This window comes from Pezoporus occidentalis, unplaced genomic scaffold (genome assembly GCF_034315485.1).
Source record: "Pezoporus occidentalis ecotype Australia unplaced genomic scaffold, CSIRO_AGI_Poc_V1 ctg447, whole genome shotgun sequence".
NCBI lineage: Eukaryota > Metazoa > Chordata > Aves > Psittaciformes > Psittacidae > Pezoporus > Pezoporus occidentalis.
In genome coordinates this window covers 22,285-40,022 of record NW_026915777.1, presented here as the reverse complement: position 1 = coordinate 40,022, position 17,738 = coordinate 22,285, and the positions used below count along the sequence as shown (strand labels likewise).

The 17,738-nt window shown below is 59.6% G+C and overlaps 1 protein-coding gene across 1 annotated transcript in view; it reads right to left on the bottom strand.

The window, feature by feature from the left end:
- CLPB (ClpB family mitochondrial disaggregase) overlaps positions 1 to 17,738 on the bottom strand; it is a 55,835-nt gene that overhangs the window by 30,612 nt on the left and 7,485 nt on the right. The window contains exons 3-5 of the mRNA XM_062635057.1: positions 14,512 to 14,598; positions 7,513 to 7,616; positions 4,037 to 4,165 (exon numbers count right to left, since the gene is read on the bottom strand). Of these exons, the coding sequence (XP_062491041.1) occupies positions 4,037 to 4,165; positions 7,513 to 7,616; positions 14,512 to 14,598 (320 nt within the window). The remainder of the gene's footprint in view (positions 1 to 4,036; positions 4,166 to 7,512; positions 7,617 to 14,511; positions 14,599 to 17,738) is intronic.

The following is a 17,738-nucleotide window of genomic DNA, read 5'->3' as shown; positions in this document are numbered from 1 at the left end:
CTGCAGGAGCACATCACCCCAGCATGGACACACGGATCCGGCTTTGTTATCCCATAGGAGCACATTACCCCAGCATGGACACACGGATCCGGCTTTGTTATCCCATAGGAGCACATTACCCCAGCATGGACACACGGATCCAGCTTTGTTATCCCATAGGAGCACATTACCCCAACATGGACACACGGATCCAGCTTTGTTATCCCATAGGAGCACATTACCCCAGCATGGACACACGGATCCGGCTTTGTTATCCCATAGGAGCACATTACCCCAGCATGGACACACGGATCCGGCTTTGTTATCCCATAGGAGCACATTACCCCAACACGGACACATGGATCTGCCTTTGCTATCCCACAGGAGTGGGAAGAGGGAACAGTCCCTGTCACTGGGATGTGACTGGCACAGGCGGGCCATGCAACGGGAGTGGGCAGCAGCCTGGGAAGGGAAGGGAAGGGAAGGAGAAGGCAAGGCAGGGAAGGGATGGCAAGCACCGAGGCGGTACGGGATGCTCTGTTACCCCATCCCGGCAGGGAAGTTCCCTGGCGCCTCTCCCTGCAGGGACTCCATCAGCGCCGGAGCTGCAGCTCATTCCCCCAGCTGCACGGGCACTCCAGGGCACGGACCCAACAGAGAGGGCAGTGTGCGCGTGCCAGCGCTGGTGCTGAGCCCGTGGTGCCCTGGTGCTGGGCTCACAGGGAGCTCTTTGTCTCAGCTCCCGGGAACTCACTTGGATGTCAGGGAAAGCAGGGCTGAGCACAAGGCAGCCATTGTGACCCACGTCGCAGCGGGGACTGGGGCTACAGCACGGAGAGGGGGCAGTGAATCAGCACCATCCTGCTCCTCATCCCATCTAACTGCCCCCTCTCCAGTCCGAAGCCATTATTCCTTGCGCCATCCCTACACACTGTGGTAGAAGCCCCTCTCCAGGTTTCCTGTAGCCCCTTTAGGCACTGGGAGCTGCTCCAAGGTCTCCCCTTCACACAGCACAAGGAAATTCCTCTGCCCATAAAGCACAGGGGGTACCCTAGGCATGTGTTTCCAAGTGGAAATCATCATCCTGCAAAACCAGGAGCGTGTCCCAGTGCTCAGGGGCTGGGAATTCCACCCATGTCTCCACCTCAGTGTGAAAGATCATCCTGGAGTCCTTGCAGGATCCATTGTAGTCCAGAGGCCATGGAGCTGCTGCGAGGGCTGGAACAGCTCTGCCCTGGAGCCAGGCTGAGAGAGCTGAGCTGGGGCAGCCTGGAGAAGAGAAGGCTCCTGAAGGGGAGACCTGAGAGCAGCTCCAGTGCCCGAAGGGGCTGCAGGAAAGCTGGAGAGGGGCTTGGGACAAGGGATGTAGGGACAGGCCAAGGGGAATGGCTTGAACCTGCCCGAGGGGAGACTGAGCTGAGCTCTTAGGCAGAAGCTCTTCCCTGGGAGGGTGCTGAGGCGCTGGCACAGGGTGCCCAGAGAAGCTGTGGCTGCCCCATCCCTGGCAGTGCTCAAGGCCAGGTTGGACACAGGGGCTTGGAGCAAGCTGCTCTATGGAAGGGGTCCCTGCCTTTGGCAGGGGTTGGAGCTGGAGGAGCTTTGAGCTCCCTTCATCCCAACCCATCCCGTGATTCCATGGGTCTCTCCATGCAGGCCCTGGTGGGTGTCAAAGCAGAGCCAGGTCACTGCTTCCTGCTCCCCTGAAGGAGCTCCTGCAGCAAGAGGGACACAGGGACAGGGACACAGGGTGCAGGGAGCTGCCCTGCCCCGGCTCTGCAGAACAAGGGGCACCATGGGCAGGCGATGGAACAGCACCCGCAGACGTGGACCCGCACTGAGCAGAGCCTGCTCCTGGCCAAGAGCAAACGCAGCCACCAAGGTCACGGTGCTGAGGAGCAGCAGGAGAAGGAGCTGTTGTCATGGCAGCGCATCCCTGGCAGCTCCGACCTGCTCCCTCTGCTCCTCCACTGCTGGTGGGGTTGGGCTCACAGACAGCCCAGTGCTGCTGCAGGCTGCCCGCAGCCACCAGGGACCATCCTGAGCCACCAGGAACCATCCTGAGCCACCAGGGACCATCCTGAGCTACCAGGGACCATCCTGAGCTACCAGGGACCATCCTGAGCCACCAGGGACCATCCTGAGCCACCAGGGACCATCCTGAGCTACCAGGGACCATCCTGAGCCACCAGGAACCACCCGGAGCCACCAGGGACCACCCGGAGCCACCAGGGACCATCCTGAGCTACCAGGGACCATCCTGAGCCACCAGGGACCACCCGGAGCCACCAGGGACCATCCTGAGCCACCAGGGACCATCCTGAGCTACCAGGGACCATCCTGAGCCACCAGGGACCATCCTGAGCCACCAGGGACCATCCTGAGCCACCAGGGACCATCCTGAGCCACCAGGGACCATCCGGAGCCACCAGGGACCATCCTGAGCCACCAGGGACCATCCTGAGCCACCAGGGACCACCCGGAGCCACCAGGGACCACCCGGAGCCACCAGGGACCATCCTGAGCCACCAGGGACCACCTGGAGCCACCAGGGACCATCCTGAGCCACCAGGAACCATCCTGAGCCACCAGGGACCATCCTGAGCCACCAGGAACCACCTGGAGCCACCAGGGACCATCCTGAGCCACCAGGAACCACCTGGAGCCACCAGGGACCATCCTGAGCCACCAGGGACCATCCTGAGCCACCAGGGACCACCCAGAGCCACCAGGGACCATCCTGAGCCTCCAGGGACCATCCTGAGCCACCAGGGACCACCCGGAGCCACCAGGAACCATCCTGAGCCACCAGGGACCACCCAGAGCCACCAGGGACCATCCTGAGCCACCAGGGACCACCTGGAGCCACCAGGGACCACCTGGAGCCACCAGGGACCATCCTGAGCCACCAGGGACCACCTGGAGCCACCAGGGACCATCCTGAGCCACCAGGGACCATCCTGAGCCACCAGGGACCACCCGGAGCCACCAGGGACCATCCTGAGCCACCAGGGACCACCTGGAGCCACCAGGGACCATCCTGAGCCACCAGGGACCATCCTGAGCCACCAGGGACCATCCTGAGCCACCAGGGACCACCCGGAGCCACCAGGGACCATCCTGAGCCACCAGGGACCATCCTGAGCCACCCTCCAGCCCCTGCTGCCGAATCCCTGAGCAACTGGTTTGGCCTCAGCTCTGACCCTGCCCTGAGCAGGGGGTTGGACACAGAGACCTCCTCAAGCCTCTTCCAACCCAAGGGATGCTGGAAGATGATAAACGCTGTAAGAACAGGACCCACAGGGAGTGCTCAGAGCCAGAACCCACCCGTGGGCTGGGTGCACCCCCAGAGCGTGAGCAGCAGCTCAGGGAGGGGATCCTGCCCCTCTGCTGAAGGAAGGGGAGACCTGAGAGCAGCTCCAGTGCCTGAAGGGGCTGCAGGGAACCTGGAGAGGGGCTTGGGACAAGGGCCTGTAGGGCCAGGCCAAGGGGAATGGCTTGAACCTGCCCGAGGGGAGACTGAGCTGAGCTCTGAGGCAGAAGCTCTTCCCTGGGAGGGTGCTGAGTACATGGGAATCATGGAATGGTTTGGGTTGGGAGCGACCTTATCCATTGCCAGTGATCTGGAGCCACGAGGAGGGTCTGGGACACAGCTGCGAGGAGCAACGACTGCACCGCCTCATGTGCACCAGCTCTCCCCAGAGCTGCACGGCCAAGGCACCAAGAGCACCGGAGCCTCAACCAGCTCCCGGGGACCAGCACCCACGGGGCGCCTTGGCCGGAGCAGACCCACCCCTGGCATCGTGGAGCTCCGATTCCCAGCCACGATGTCCGTACAGGAGGTGACAGATGAGCAGAGCCCATGCTGCGGAAGGGAACCGGCAGAGATGCAGCTAGACCAGGGGGATGCGTCCACAGGGACACAGGGAAACTCACTGCGGGGGGAACGGGAACAGAGGAACCATGAAGGGAATAAAGCAAGGGGTAAAGCACAGCTCACCCTGCCAGGGAGCGAGCGGGGGCTTGTCCCAGCTCTGAGGGGCCCGGAGCTGGCACTCACCTGCCTCCAGCAGCAGCGTGACGGTGGGGCGGTCGTCGGCCAGCACGGCGTAGTGCAGGGCCGTGCAGCCCCTGAAGTTGGCCCTGATGTTGAGGCGGTTGCTGAAGTCGTCCTCCCGCGTCACGAGCACTGTGGGGAGGGCAGAGGAAGCTCAGCACGGCGGGGTGAGGGCTCAGCAGCACCCAAAGGGAGTCGCTGCGGCCCATCAGGACCCCATTGGGTTTCACTGGAGGCTTCTGTCCCCAGCCCGCTGAGCAGCAGCAGCAGAGGTGCAGGCAGGATGGGTTCCCTCAAGCCAGGGGGCCCTTCACAGAGCCAGGCAGGGGAGGAGGTGGTGGGAGAGCACTGCCCCAACCACAGCCTCTCCCACCTTCAGCATCATGTTGGGATCCAACACAAGTTATTAAGGAGACTACTTTGTTTGTCCCCCTTTCATGGAACCATGGAATGGGTTGGGATGAAGGGACCTCAAAGCTCCTCCAGCTCCAGCCCCTGCCCCGGCCAGGGACCCCTTCCATAGAGCAGCTTGCTCCAAGCCCTGTGTCCAACCTGGCCTTGAGCACTGCCAGGGATGGGGCAGCCACAGCTTCTCTGGGCACCCTGTGCCAGCGCCTCAGCACCCTCCCAGGGAAGAGCTTCTGCCTAAGAGCTCAGCTCAGTCTCCCCTCGGGCAGGTTCAAGCCATTCCCCTTGGCCTGGCCCTACAGGCCCTTGTCCCAAGCCCCTCTCCAGCTTTCCTGCAGCCCCTTCAGGCACTGGAGCTGCTCTCAGGTCCCCCTTCCCGCAGCAGAGGGGCAGGATCCCCTCCCTGAGCTGCTGCTCACACTCTGGGGGTTCACCCAGCGCATGGGGGGGGCTCTGGCTCTGAGCTCATGGGCTGCACAACGTTCAGAAGAGAACCCCGCTGCCAGGGTACCTGCTGCTGCCCAGCCCCGCACGATGAATGAATTCCCTGGCTCCTTCCCTTTCCTGCCTGCGCTCCCCCAGCACGGATGGATGGATAGATGGAGCTGGGGGGGGGGAAGGATGTCTATTTATTTATTTGTCGTCATTTCCTACCCAGGGAGGAGCAGGATAATGAACTCCGTGCGTCAGGGAAGATGAATCTCAGCTACTAGGGAGCAGTGCGGTAAAGAGATTAAAGCGTTATTATTGCGGGGTTCGTTTCCCCCCATGGTCCCGGTGACAGCCCAGCCTCAGCTGTAAAAAATGTCTGGCAGGGAGATAATCATCAGCAACTCAATAAGGCGTCAGGGGGAGGCTCCGGCGCCATCCATCACCCCGAGCCTGGCAACCTCCCTTCCTGCCAGCCATATAAATGTCTCTAATATATTTGGGGAGAGCTTCGGAAGGGAAAATATTTATCCAGCACGTATGTAAATAGGGGAAGAGAGGCAGAAAAGCAGGGGGAAAAGCGAGGGAAGGGAGCCCAGCACCAGGGCTGGGTGTGGGCTCCTTAAAGATGCAACTGAATTTATTCTTTTTAATAAAAGATGTCAAGGCGAGAATTAATGCAGCGCCCGCCTGAGCGGCCTCATCTTTCCTTCAGCCCCAAATATATAACGCTGAGAGAGGGAGGAAGGCAGAAACAATTCACTTTATGGGTGGATATCCCTGGTCTTAAATAAAGGCTGTGCCCGTTATGGATTGGCATTCCATTGTTCGGGCTTTAACGCCGCTTCATGCATCTCGGACGTGCCGCACGGAGGTGATGGATGCGGGGTCGATCCCCACGTGGAGCACATCGGATGGCTCACGGGGAGGGATGAGAGCCCTGAGCTCCTACAGAGCAAACACCACCCTGGCCAAGCGGTCCCAAGGGATTCATCCTCCAAACTCGCCCTGTGCTGTGGGAGAGGCTTCAGACACGGCACCTCCGTCGGAGGTTCCAGAGCTCTGCATGGAGATGCCAATGGGGAATGTCACCGTGTGGTCACTGGGAGGGTGCTGAGGCGCTGGCACAGGGTGCCCAGAGAAGCTGTGGCTGCCCCATCCCTGGCAGTGCTCAAGGCCAGGTTGGACACAGGGGCTTGGAGCAAGCTGCTCTATGGAAGGGGTCCCTGCCCGTGGCAGGGGTTGGGGCTGGATCAGCTTTAAGCTCCGTTCATCCCAACCCATTCCAGGATTCCCTGATGATTCTATGACTTGACCCCACTCAGGTGTCCCCAGCTGTTGCCTTCTCCCACCCAGGACCCATCTGAACATTGCTCAGCCACTGCTGGGCCTCGTGCTCCCATCTCCACTGCCTCCACAGTGAGCACATCTCTGTGTGCTGACCTCCTGCCTCGGACTCTGAAGCCCCCCAGGTTGTCCAGGAGCTATCCATGGTTTGCAGAGGCACCATCACAGAATCAGGGAATCCTGGAATGGTTTGGGATGAAGGGAGCTTAAAGCCCCTCCAGCTCCAACCCCCGCCACGGGCAGGGACCCCTTCCATAGAGCAGCTTGCTCCAAGCCCCTGTGTCCAACCTGGCCTTGAGCACTGCCAGGGATGGGGCAGCCACAGCTTCTCTGGGCACCCTGTGCCAGCGCCTCAGCACCCTCCCAGGGAAGAGCTTCTGCCTAAGAGCTCATCCCAGTCTCCCCTCGGGCAGGTTAAAGCCATTGAGTCCTGCCTGGGTCCCTGCCAGCCCAGGAGCAGGGAGCCTGGGCGCCAGCAGCATCCCTGCAGGACACAGCTGCTGCTTTTCCAGACATTCCCCCCCAGATTCCATCAATACCCAGGAGCCCAGGAAATGTAAGACCATTCATCATCCTGGAAAGGGGGAAAAGCCTGGCAAATCTCAACTGCCCTGAAGAAAAGAGCAGGGCTCCGAGCAAGCTGCTCTGGTGCAAGGTGTCCCTGCCACTCGCAGGCCTTTAGAGGTCCCTTCAACCCAAACCCTTCCATGGCTCCAGGTGTGCATCACCACCCCAGCAACGGGATAACGTTGGGCTGAGCCTGGAACTGGAGCCGTCAGCCAGGAGAAATTCTGCTGAGGTGAAATGTCACTGCAGGGAACTTCCCTGTCCTCACGGAAACACTCCCAGGGCTGGAAGGCACCACCGATGCCTGCCCAAGCCAGCAGCACTGACTGCACCCAGGTAACCACCCAGCTACAGCCCAACTGGGCAGGACTGGAGTCACTATCAGTTTATAAGAGCTGGAGCCAGGCTTGGGGGGGATACCTGCCCTGGAGCCTCCTCCAGCAAGTGGCTGCATGCGGTCGATGGGATGATCCCTATCCACAACCCCATGGGATGTGCTGGCTATAGGGAAGCAGGTTATCTCCAGGATGCTGAAGGAGTGCTTCTCGTACACACCTACACCATGTTTCCTTTCCCCTTCATACACTCACCCTGTGCCATCAGGTCCTCTGCTCTAAACTGAAGCTGAAGCTCTAAACCCACCCAATCCAGGTCAAATTCCCACTTTAAAGCCAGGAACTCGGGGAGCTGGGAAGCAAAGGCAGGTGGCTGCGCCCATCCCACGTTACCTTCCAAAGAGTGGAGGCCTTTCTCCTTGGCAGTCTCATAGACGCTGCTGAAGTCATCTCCAAGGTTTGGATCTGCATTGGCTGCCAGCAGGATCTTCACCACGCTGTTGGGAATGAGACAGAAAGGAGGAGTAGAGCAGGAGCAGGGAGGCAGAGCTCAGCCATTCCCAGCTAGGGAAGGGGAACCAGGAACCACGACTGAACACTGCAATGCCACCAGAGCAGCACATCCTGAAAGCCATCAGACGTGGGGCAGGCACTGGAGGGCTCACAGCCCTCACCAAGACCTGCCCAGCGCATGCCCTTGGTGGGAATCACATCCCCAGCCCGCCATGGGAATCCGTTCTCATCCCACAGGAGTGGATCAGCACTGGAAGCTGTCCCCAAGCAGGAAAAGCACAGCAGGAGCAGGATCGTGGCTCCAAGCACATCCCTGGGCCTGCAGGATGGAAGATGCTAGCAACGCTCTTCAGGCTAAGGGAAGCAAAGCCACATCCTGCTGCTTCTGGGACACCACCAGCTCAGCACCTAAGGAAAGGAGCCATCCCACCAAGGCTATAGGACTTCAATAGGACTTCAGGATGAAGCACAACCAGAGGCAGGGGCTGGAAGGGACCTATTTGCTCCCCAGGTTTCCGCCCTCCAGTTTAGAGCATTTGGCCTTCTACACAGAATCCCAAATGGGGTGGGATGAAGGGACCTTAAAGCTGATCCAGTCCCAACCCCTGCCATGGGCAGGGACCCCTTCCATAGAGCAGCTTGCTCCAAGCCCCTGTGTCCAACCTGGCCTTGAGCACTGCCAGGGATGGGGCAGCCACAGCTTCTCTGGGCACCCTGTGCCAGCGCCTCAGCACCCTCCCAGGGAAGAGCTTCTGCCTAAGAGCTCAGCCCAGCCTCCCCTCACAATCAACCCCAAGGGCGTTCATCCATGGGGTTGTGCCTTTGAGGGCTGCGGGGAGTTCAGGCAAATCCCCCCTCTGGGCTGCAGGCAATTCAAACACAATCATTCCCGGCACATCCCAATCCTCTGCAGCCAGCAGCACCCAGAGCTGCCAAAGGACACTTCCCCTCCCCACCCAGAGCTCACAGCACACTGTTTCCTACAGGGCAGGGCTGGAGGCACCCTCCCTGTGAGTGTTCACACCCCACGGAGCCGAGGCCTCAGTGCCATGGGGCAGTGCTGGGAATGGTGGCACTGGATGCTCCTGGAGCTCTTCAGCTCCAGCCCCACCAGGCTGCAGCAGGACGGGCTCTTTGGGCTGCACTCTCCCACCTCCATTCCCAGCCCAAGCACTCATCAGGAATCAGGTTTCTCACCACTTGTGGAAGCAGCTCGAGGCCACCTGAACTCTTCATTCCTCCCCATGACAACCAGACAGCGAGGGGCTGGGGAGCATCCATCAGGGGTGACAGGGCTCACGGGCTGACAGCCACTGATGGACACGGCTCTGCAGGCTCTGGCCTGTCAACTCCCATTACAAGGGCACTGCAGCTCCTCTCCCCTCGGTCCCCAAGTGCATCCGTGCAATCAAAGAGCCTTGGGTTGAATAAGGTACAAAGAACCCGACAGGTTCCCGTTATCCACAGGGATGAAGGTGCCCTTGTGCCACTGTGCTGGGCGCTGCTCAGGGCACCCCTGGAACATGGGCTCAGGTTGGGTCCTGCTGCACAGCAAAGCTGTGGCCGGGCTGGAGAGGGGCCAGAGAAGGGCCTCAAAGATGCTCCCAGGGCTGGGCAGCAGTGAGGAAAGGCTGAGAGAGCTGGGACTGCTCAGCTGGAGAAGAGAAGGCGCAGGGAGACCTGATCCATGTGCCAGGAGGTAAAGGGGGGCTGCAGGGAAGATGGAGGCTCCCTTTGGACAAGGAGTCCCATGGGAAAGCCCAGGGGTGATGGGCACAAGTTACTGCTGGGAGATTCCCACTGGGAACAAGCAGCCACTGGAATAATGTCCCCAGGGCAGTGGTGACTCCCCAGGGCTGGACCCTGTTAAGATGGGGCTGCACAGGGTGCTGGGCATCCAGTGTGGGTCAGGCTGTGCCTGGAGAGGTTGGAGCAGGTGAGCCCTGAGGTCCCTTCCCTTGGGATTGCAGGGTTCAGAGCGATGATGGATGGTGACAGAACTGCTCCACTCCACTTTCCTGCCCAGGGATCAGGAATGATTCCGCAGCTCTCAGGACCAAGGGAGGCTCAAGTTTAGAAAGCACAGACCCCAGCTCTGTTCCAGGAGCCCTGCTCCAGGCTGTGATCCAGCCCGAGGCCCAGGCAGGACTCAGGGCTCTCAGCCAGCCTCTGTCTCCAAGCACCCTTCAATCTCATCTCCTGCTCAGGGCCCTGCTGTCCCCCCAGGCACTCCTGCACCACCGCTATCGATCCCACCCGGCAATTTGCAGGTAATGGGACATTGAAGCAAATTGGCCTTTAGGAAAGGCAGCAGCAGATCCAGACAGAGTGAGCGAGCAGTGGGAGGGCTGGCAATGTCACTGCAGTGAGCCGGGGGGAGACGGAGCTGAGCTCTTAGGCAGAAGCTCTTCCCTGCGAGGGTGCTGAGGCGCTGGGCTGGGATGCTGGGTTGGAATGAAGAGACCCAGCCTGGGTCCCTTCCTCCCAAGCGATCCCATGGCTCTATGGAGATAGCCTGCTTCCCAGCTGGAAACCACGTTCCCCACCTCAGCTCTCTGGCAGGTAACACCATGGTCCCTATGGGCATCCAGGTGTTCCTCCAGCTGAGCTCGGAAAGGGGTGAGGAAGCCCACAGGGCACCGATGCGTGCTCCCAACGGGGGAGCTGGGACTGCCCCAGTTACCACGGCATTGCCCATAGACAGAAACCAGCTCCACACCGGTCACCCTTCACCGGGAGTGCCAGGACCCTCACCATGCACGAGGCACTGCTGCTGCTGACACAAACCATGCACACAGCACCTCCAAAGCACCGCGCCGAGGTGGGCACGGTGGAGGCACAGGTCCCAGGGATCCACACGGAGCTGCTCCCTAAGCTCTGTCCTGGGAGGGTGCTGAGGCGCTGGCACAGGGTGCCCAGAGAAGCTGTGGCTGCCCCATCCCTGGCAGTGCTCAAGGCCAGGTTGGACACAGGGGCTTGGAGCAAGCTGCTCTATGGAAGGGGTCCCTGCCCATGGCAGGGGTTGGGAATGGATGGGCTTTAAGGTCCCTTCACCCCAACCCGCTCTGGGGTGGTGTGGTTAATGCCTCGCCGTGTTTGGGTGCAGGACTTGATAAGGGGAAGGGAATGAGCTTTGTTTCAGTGTAAAAAGCAGTGACAGATCCCAAGTGCCCCGGGGCACAGGGGACTTCATCCTGCAGCTGATGGCAAGTGACAGCAGCCGTTAATGCAGGGCCTCCACAATTGAATTAAACATATGGACTGGAGCTGCCTAATTGGGAGAGTGAGAGCTGGGCACATGGACAAACACCAGCGAGCTGAAGGCCAGGGCCCAGACTCCTCCAGGGGCACTGCAGACACTGGGAACACGGCTTTCCCTGAGAACAGCCTGGGAAGGGCAGCACGCTGGGGGGATTCTTCCTTTTCCTCAGTAGTTTCAGGTTTAGAACCCTCATTGGAGACATGGAGCTGTTGGAACGAGTCCAGAGGAGGCCACGAGGATGCTCAGGGGCTGGAGCAGCTCCTGTATGGAGCCAGGCTGAGAACATTGGGGCTGTTGAGCCTGGAGAAGAGAAGCTGTGTGGAGACCTCAGAGCAGCTTCCAGTGTGTTGAAGGGGGCTGCAGGGATGCTGGGGAGGGACTCTTCATCAGGGACTGCAGTGACAGGACAAGGGGTGATGGGTTCAAACTGAAACAGGGGAAGTTTAGATTGGATCTAAGGAGGAAATTCTTTCCTGTGAGGGTGCTGAGGCGCTGGAATGGGTTGCCCAGGGAAGCTGTGAATGCTCCATCCCTGGCAGTGCTCAAGGCCAGGTTGGACAGAGCCTTGGGTGCCATGGTTTAGTGTGAGGTGTCCCTGGCCATGGCGGGGGGTTGGAACAGGATGATCTCGAGGTCCTTTCCAACCCAAACCATTCCATGATTCTATGATTGCTGCCTCTGGTGGCCCCGGCCCTGAGGGCCGCTGGGATCTCAGGTGGGTACCACAACCTGAACACCAGATGTGGGGACAGAGCAGGTGGGCCCAAGGCCATGGTGCTGCCAGAGGCTATCCCAGGTGCGGGTCCTCCCTCCCGGTGGCCATCTCTTGTCACCTCTCCTCTGAGAAATTCCCAGCTCGCCTTCCCTGGAGGCTCCGGGCTGAAACCTGAAGTTAACACCTTACACTGCACTGAATGAGCTGCTGGGGGGGCATAAACCCCTGTGAGAGCATCAGCGGGTGCAGAGGGACCACACTGCCAAGGGAAAACACCCCTGCATTGGCTGCAAAGCAGAGGGAGTCCCATTTAAAGCAGCTCCTACCCAGCGCGTGCACAGAGGTGGCAAAGAGATCCAGCAAAGCAGCAGGGTTCCTAAGGGAAAGCTGTCAAACATCCCCACTTCAGCTCCAGCTCCGTGGGCTCAGGGCAAGGTCTCCCTGGGGCTACACCCAGGAGTAAACGACTTGTTGGGAACTTCAGATCATGGAATAGAATCATGGAATGGTTTGGGTTGGAAAGGACCTTAAGATCATCCAGTTCCAACCCCCTGCCATGGGCAGGGACACCTCACACTAAACCATGGCACCCAAGGCTCTGTCCAACCTGGCCTTGAACACTGCCAGGGATGGAGCATTCACAGCTTCCCTGGGCAACCCATTCCAGTGCCTCAGCACCCTCACAGGAAAGAATTTCCTCCTTAGATCCAATCTAAACTTCCCCTGTTTCAGTTTGAACCCGTTACCCCTTGTCCTGTCACTGCAGTCCCTAATGAAGAGTCCCTCCCCAGCATCCCTGCAGCCCCCTTCAACACACTGGAAGCTGCTCTGAGGTCTCCACACAGCTTCTCTTCTCCAGGCTCAACAGCCCCAATGTTCTCAGCCTGGCTCCATACAGGAGCTGCTCCAGCCCCTGAGCATCCTCGTGGCCTCCTCTGGACTTGTTCCAACAGTTCCATGTCCTTTTTGTGTTGAGGACCCCAGAACTGCACGCAATGCTCCAAGTGAGGTCTCACAAGAGCAGAGCAGAGGGGCAGGATCACCTCCTTCGCCCTGCTGGTCACGCTCCTTTGGATGCAGCCCAGGATACGGTTGCTTTCTGGGCTAAGGGATGCTCCATAGGGTGTGCTCCAGCTCAATGCGTTCCCCAGCCAGCAGCAAGACCCCACTGGAGACATCCCAAAGCTAGGAATGGTTTGCAGGGACAAACCCACCTATCAGCAGAGCTGTTACACCAGGGGTGAGCCTGGCATTGAGGTCTGCCTCCATCAAGTGTCCACTCTCCCACTACATCACTGGATACAGCAGGATATCCACTGCATCCTACCAAGCTTCAGGTATCCAGTTTGGGATCCACAGGGACCTGGACAGGCTGAGAGAGCCGGGCTGGGGCAGCCTGGAGAAGATAAGGCTCCTGAAGGGGAGACCTGAGAGCAGCTCCAGGGCCTGAAGGGGCTGCAGGAAAGCTGGAGAGGGGCTTGGGACAAGGGATGTAGGGCCAGGCCAAGGGGAATGGCTTTAACCTGCCCGAGGGGAGACTGAGCTGAGCTCTTAGGCAGAAGCTCTTCCCTGGGAGGGTGCTGAGGCGCTGGCACAGGGTGCCCAGAGAAGCTGTGGCTGCCCCATCCCTGGCAGTGCTCAAGGCCAGGTTGGACACAGGGGCTTGGAGCAAGCTGCTCTATGGAAGGGGTCCCTGCCCGTGGCAGGGGTTGGGAATGGAGGAGCTTTCAGTTCCCTTCATTGCAAACCACTCCATGATCCTGTGACTTTTAAATTTTCCCTTTTAGTTCCCAATTCAAGTCAGGATTCACCCAAAACATGGGAAAAATCAACCCCGTTTGCCCAACACAACCAAAACCTGCTTTTTCTTCCCAACTAAGACCCCGCATCGCTCCCACTCTGCCCATGCACAGGAAGGGACCAGCCCGGCTGTGCCTCTTGGCGCCCCGGTGCTCCCAGCAGCGTCCGTGCCCGCTCCGAGCCTGCCTTCAGCTCCTCCTCACCCCCCAGCAGGCTCTCCCTGCCTCCCTCAGGCCCGTTCTGCTCCGCCGCTCGCTCGGAATGGTCCGCAGCCGTCACAGCCCAGTGCTGAGCATTGTGCAGAGCCCGAGGGGGGAGGCTCCGGAGCCCGGCCCGCGGCGGGCGAGCAAACAACGGGGCCCGCTGCTGCTGGGACATCAAAGTTAAAGCAAGAACCCCGAGCCCCCTCCTCCGTGCACGCCTTAAGGAGCATCCCGAGGGGGTCAGGACTTTGGGCTTGTCACGGGAGCCATCAAAGCCCGCACCACACACGAACTGGGCGCATGGATCGGAGCGGCATCGCCCGAGAGCGGATATCCCGCCTTTGTGCGCCGCTTTAATCCCGTGTTTTCCCAAGTCATTTGGGCTTCTTCTTGCTTATGAACTTGTGACTAAGTAAAGCAGCGCCGAGAGGGTGGCACATCAAAGCGCAGCCCCCGTCGGTGCCGCAAGGCCACAATTGGATTTGGCTTTCGCCGCCGGGTTTGTTTGCTGCCCCTCTAAACACAAAACCGCCTCTAATTGAATTTAGTTGTAGGCTGAATGCGTTGCCCAGTGCCCCGCAGAGGCACCAGCATGGGAACGCAGCAGGCAGGACGAGCCCCAGGAGCACGGAGGGGAGGGACACGGAGGCAGCTCCTATGGGAGCTTCCACACGGACATCCCAAGGCTGGGGGATGCTGCTGTGGAACGGCGCTGCCTGCTCAGCAGCCACCTGAGTGCCCCACGGTGAGGAGCTCCCCCACGTTCAGCCCAACAGCGCATCCCAGAGCAGCCCCAGCTGCACGGAGGCTCCCTGTGGAGCTCACCCAGGGAGAGCTGGAGCAGCCTGCAGGGGCTCACCCGGTGGGTGATGGGGATGCTGAGGTAAGGTGGAACCTACCTGGAGTTCCTGCTGATGGCTGCCACCATGAGCGCCGTCCAGCCCAGCCTGTGCCTCGCGTTCACGTCCGCGCCGTCCACCAGCAGCCTGGGTGCAAGAGGGACACGGTCAGGAGAGGACGCAGAGAAACCAGCCCGAGATCATGGGTGCAATCAGGAACCTGCTCCAGGGCAGCGGAGAAAACCAATGTGGGAAGGGGATTCAGCCCCTCCTCATCATCACATCATCAGGGAATGCTTTGGGTTGAAGGGAGCCTAAAGCTCCTCCAGCTCCAACCCCTGCCACGGGCAGGGACCCCTTCCACTGGAACAGCTTGCTCCAAGCCCCTGTGTCCAACCTGGCCCTGAGCACTGCCAGGGATGGGGCAGCCACAGCTTCTCTGGGCACCCTGTGCCAGCGCCTCAGCACCCTCACAGGGAAGAGCTTCTGCCTTATCTCCAACCTGAACTTCCCCTGTTTCAGTTTGAACCCATCACCCCTTGTCCTATCACTGCACTCCCTGATGAAGAGTCCCTCTCCAGCATCCCCGGAGCCCCCTTCACACACTGGAAGCTGCTCTGAGGTCTCCACGCAGCTTCTCTTCTCCAGGCTCAACAGCCCCAATGTTCCCAGCCTGGCTCCATATTCCCAACCTTTGCATCCATGCCCTAACCCCTTCCTGACCCCCTGAGGGGACTGGAGCTGGATGGGCTTTAAGCTCCCTTCATCCCAGACCATCCTCTGACCTCCCTCTATGATCTCCAGCACCACCACAAGGTTTATGTTCTATTCACCGGGGTTACAATTAAAAGTGTAAGGAGAATGAACTATTTGGCAGGGAAACAGGAGCTCCTGGGTCCTGGCTCCAGAGGAATTTGATCCTCCATGGCAGCAGAAGAGGCTTCCATGCAGGATCCTTACACCCATCTGCACATCCCCAGCCCCAGGCAGGCTGGACGTGGCTCCACCAGGATGCATCCTGCTGCTGCCTCCTTCTCCCACCTGCAAGCAGATGCTCGGAGCTCTGCTGCCCAGGAGCACCCCCAAACCGTGGCATCTCTGGGAGGGTGGGATCCGGCTGGATGCCCGGGTGATGGCAGATTGCTATCTGCACAGAGCAGCTCCCGTTGCAGCGCCGCAGACGGGGGCTGTTTGCACTCACAACACCGAGGTGACACGCCTGGGCCTCGGCTCCACGGCCACAGGTCACAGCCATCACCTGCTGCTGCGCCCAGGGCCGGTGCTGCAGGGGGAAATCCACACCGGGCTCCATCTGTGCACCATGTGCTGCCCGGAAAGGGGCTCCTTCGCCTGGGAAAGGAGCCACTGAAGGGGTAAGAGGCAGCCCTGGCTCCCCCACACCAGGAGCTGCACCAGAGTGAGCCCAGCAAGAGACGGGGGACACCTCCCCTGAGCCATTCCCCTTCGCCTGTCCCCTTGTCCCAAGCCCCTCTCCAGCTTTCCTGCAGCCCCTTTAGGCACTGGAGCTGCTCTGAGGGCTCCCCTTCAGGAGCCTTCTCTTCTGCAGGCTGAACTGGCTGAGCTTTAAGGTCCCTTCCAGCCCAAACCGTTCTGTGAGTGTGTGATTCCCTGATGCTGGAGTTCTGCTGCAGGACTCAATTACAGATCCTGCCATTCATCCCATAGCTTTCCATTGAGGAATCTAGATCGTTACAAGCACCAGGAAGGCCGCAGGACGCAGCCCAGTGCAGGAGTTACCCGTGTCACATCACCAGCATCCCCACACTGATGCTGCAGCCGGTGTTCAACTCGCTGCAGGATGCAGCTCTACAGCATCCCCGGACAAGTGAACCCGCCGTTACCACGCAGGTCCAGCTCCTGCTTCAATGCTATGGAGTGGGTAAGTGACAGCCACGCTCACATCCCAGCAGCCGGGTTTGGCAGCAGGAGCAGGCTGGGATGCAATGGAATAACCCCTTGCTCAGTGCCTGGGGTGCAGCCACATTGCAACCAAACGCAGGGCAGCCGCTCTGGGCTCTGAAGGAGGCTCTCAGGTGTCTGCAGCTCTGGTTGCAGTGGGGTTTGGGCTGCAGCTCCTCTGCTGCTCCACAAAACACCTCTTTTAAAGAGGCTTAGGGGAAAAAGCCCACCTGCTTTTCCAGAAAACACTGGTTTTAGGGACTGAGGGCAGAAAGCTGGCCTGCTTCTTTAGGAAACTCCTCTTCTAAAGGGTTTCAGAGCAGAAAGTTCATTTACTTCTCTAGAAAACACCTTTCTGAAAGGGTTTTAGGGCCCAAAGCACATCTGGTTCTCCAGAACACACTGTACTTTAGAGTTCAGGGCACAAAGCTCATCCAGCTCTCCAGAACACACTGTAGAGTTTAGGGCACAAAGCACATCTGGTTCTCCAGAACACACTGTACTTTAGAGTTCAGGGCACAAAGCTCATCCAGCTCTCCAGAACACACTGTAGAGTTTAGGGCACAAAGCACATCTGGTTCTCCAGAACACACTGTACTTTAGAGCTCAGGGCACAAAGCTCATCCAGCTCTCCAGAACACACTGTAGAGTTTAGGGCACAAAGCACATCTGGTTCTCCAGAACACACTGTACTTTAGAGTTCAGGGCACAAAGCTCATCTGCCTCTCCCCAAAACACCTCTTTTAAAGGTTTTTACCCCAGAAAGCTCGCCTGCTCCCCCTGCAAAGTTATTTTCTAGGGTTATAGAATCACAGAATGGTTTGGGTTGGAAAGGACCTTAAGATCACCCAGTTCCAACCTGCTGCCGTGGGCAGGGACACCTCACACTAAACCATGGCACCCAACCTGACCTTTGGGGCCAGAAAGCAGCTGTGCTTCCCCAAAGCCCTTTTGCACGGGTTTGATGGCACAAAGCTCAGGCGCTTCTCCCCGAACCCCTTGGTTTAGGGTTTTCAGGCAGAAAGTCCATCGGGTCCCCCGTGGGAAGAGCTCTTCCCAATGGCTTCCTACCACTGAGGGCGCGTGGGGGCCCGCTGCGGCCCCAGCTCAGGCAGCACCCGGTGATGCCATCCCCCCCAGCACCCAGCTCAGAGCATCACCGCCTGCTCGGAGCACCCAGGGCTTTGTGGCCTGCTCCCGCTGGGAGCCCTTTGATCCCGGGGCAGGCCGGGCTGGCAGATGGGCCCCGTTCCCCCTCCGTGGGCAGGTTCTGGCTGAGCGCCTCGCTGACACGGGGCCCAGGGCCATGTTTGACTTTGTGCTCAGCGCCTCCCTCCTGCCAGCTGCGGGACCGGGGGCTGCAAACT